This window comes from Meleagris gallopavo, chromosome 9, assembly GCF_000146605.3.
Source record: "Meleagris gallopavo isolate NT-WF06-2002-E0010 breed Aviagen turkey brand Nicholas breeding stock chromosome 9, Turkey_5.1, whole genome shotgun sequence".
Classification (NCBI taxonomy): domain Eukaryota; kingdom Metazoa; phylum Chordata; class Aves; order Galliformes; family Phasianidae; genus Meleagris; species Meleagris gallopavo.
This window is the reverse complement of record NC_015019.2, coordinates 1,186,232-1,188,653: the sequence shown is the minus strand read 5'-3', so window position 1 is coordinate 1,188,653 and position 2,422 is coordinate 1,186,232. Positions and strand designations below refer to the sequence as shown.

Below are 2,422 nucleotides of genomic sequence, written 5' to 3'. Positions count from 1 at the left end.
GCGGTGGCGTGTCACCCCATAGGTGGCTTTGGGGTCCCTTGGAGCCCTCCGGTGCTGGCTGTTTCCCCCTTAAACCCGGCAGAGCAGCATCCTTACGGGGCTGGGAATGAAGCCCCTATGGGTGATGGGCACAAAGAGCCCTTGTGCTGCCCGCGCCCGCAGGGGAATCTGCTGGGACGGGACATTTTTCTTCCCCCTCCTCCTTTCTCTCTGCCCTTTCTTAGCTCAGAATTTCATGTGACTGGGGCGGACACCGCGGATCCCTTGCATTCACAGCAGGGTGCTCGGGCTGAAGGCACCATCGGGGGTGTGGGGGGCAGCTTTTGGGATGGTGCTGCCCTGATGCCTGTCTCTCACCCAGGTGGAGGACGGGGGGAAGGCAGCACTGTCCCGGAGGCTGCAGCCCGGCGATGAGCTGGTGAACATCAGCGGGACCCCCCTGTACGGCTCCCGCCAGGAAGCCCTCATCCTCATCAAGGGCTCTTACCGCACCCTCAAGATGATCGTCCGCAGGTTGGCACGGGGATGGGGAGGGGGGTCTGGGTGTGGGGTCACCCCTAGCATCACTCCTGGTCCCTGCAGTGAGGTGGGCAGATTCCAGCCTGGTCTCCCTTGCTCACCGCCCCCTCTCTGGGCGGTATCTCTGAGCTCTCCCTTCCTGCTTGCCTGGGGAAGGAAGGAGAGGCAGTGCCGGTCCCCCCAGCCCCCCTGCAGCCACTCTGCCGGCTGCTCCCAGCCAGGCTGCAGTGCTGGGGGGCACAGAGGGTCCTGGGCCGTGCCGCCGCTGGGGCGCAGCCTCATCCATGGTGAGTTTAAGGGTGCCAGGGGGTGGGGTAAGGGACCCCTGTGCCCTCCCCTCAGACCCCATTCCCTTCATGCTGAGCCCTGGGGAGTGGGACAGCCCTATGGATGCTGGGGCTGGCAGATGGCATTTGTGGAGTGCAGGGAGTGGCATCACCCCTTCTATCCATATGGGAACGCTTAGGAGGGAGTGGGATGGGGGGCACAGAGGTGTCCCCGTTGTCCCTTCAACAGGGTCCAGCAGCTGAAGCCAAGAGGGCTGAGCTTGTTCTGGGCATAGGAGGAGAATGCTCAGCCCTGCCCTGTGCCGGAACCCTGTGTGCCATACCTGGGACCCCTGTGGTCCCCCCCATCACTGCTGTCCCCCTTAGATGGGCGCTGGCCTGGGAGTGGGGGGGTGGGCAGGAAACCCCATAGGAAGTGACTTCAGCCCCGGTTCCTCGGCCCGGCTTCCTCCCCATTCTTGTCCTCTCCCGCTGTTGCTCTTGGCAAGGAGGAGCGTGCCCGTCCTCCGGCCCCATTCCTGGCACATGGCCAAGCTCGCCGAAATCCGCCCCGACGCCCCAGCCATGCACTGCCCCCCCGATGCCTTCAGCCTCTCCTGGCCCTCGGGTTGTGATGTCAGGTGAGAAAACACGGAGGGGTCCCGACTAGTGGGAGAATGGGGAGGGGGTCCCCAGGCTGCCCCACAACGCGGGTTTGCCACTGCCCTGTTTACTGCTGGCAGGAAGGGGTGGTGGCTGTGCCGGAGGCAGCCAGGAGGTGACGAGTCCCGGTGCCACGCATTCCCCATGTCCCCTGGGCAGCTGTTGTGCTGACCTGAACCTGGGGGTTGTATGCTCCCTTTCGGGGACACTGACGGCACTGTGACGCTGCCGGCAGCGAGCTGTCCCTGCAGTGGAACCCGCTGTCCCGGCACTGCAGCACGGACCGGAGCAGCTCCATCGGGAGCATGGAGAGCCTGGATCAGCCTGGCCACGCTTACTACGAGGGCACCCCGTCACCTGTTGAGCACCACAGCAAGCGGGACTCAGCCTACAGCTCCTTCTCAGCCAGCTCCAACACCTCAGACTGCGCCTTATCCCTGCGCCCTGAGGACGCCGCTGGCCCTGAGGGTCCCTGCAAGCCCCCAGACCCACGCTACCTGCAGACAGGTGCTGAAGGAGCGGAAACGCGGCACACCGCTCGGCACCCCGTGCCCCCGCAGCCCCCGGTGCGCAGAGACAGCCTGCGGGCGTCCCCAGCCAGCAGCACGGACAGCCGCCGCGTGTCGGTGCCCGCCGCCCCGCTGCACGCCCAGGGGAGGTGGATCTCGGACACTTTCCTGTGCCAGCGGGACAAGGACGGCGAGGAGAGCAGCGGGAGGATGCCGGCAACGTGTCCCCCCAGGGAGCACCTCTCCGCCGATCAGTACTACATGCTGAGCTCCCACCCTGACCGCTGTGCTGGGGACGGCGGGGATCGGTCCTACCCAGAGAGCAGCACGCACCGCGTGCCGGATGCAGGGATGGAGACAGCGGGGGACACCGTGCTGCTGTCCCCTCTGCAAGGCCATCGTCACAGCGCGCCCGAGCAGCTGCTGGCCTCCCAGCTCCGCGCCCTCCATGTGAGCGCCGGCAGC

General features: G+C 66.1%; 1 protein-coding gene across 1 annotated transcript in view; it reads left to right on the top strand.

Annotated features, from left to right (window-relative positions):
• The first annotated feature begins 41 nt into the window (after positions 1-41).
• LOC104912140 (protein Shroom4-like) overlaps positions 42-2,422 on the top strand; it is a 4,013-nt gene continuing 1,632 nt past the window's right edge. Inside the window, exons 1-3 of the mRNA XM_010715141.3 lie at positions 42-513; positions 1,295-1,426; positions 1,684-2,420. Coding sequence (XP_010713443.1) covers positions 500-513; positions 1,295-1,426; positions 1,684-2,420 — 883 coding nt within the window. The 5' untranslated portion in view covers positions 42-499. The remainder of the gene's footprint in view (positions 514-1,294; positions 1,427-1,683; positions 2,421-2,422) is intronic.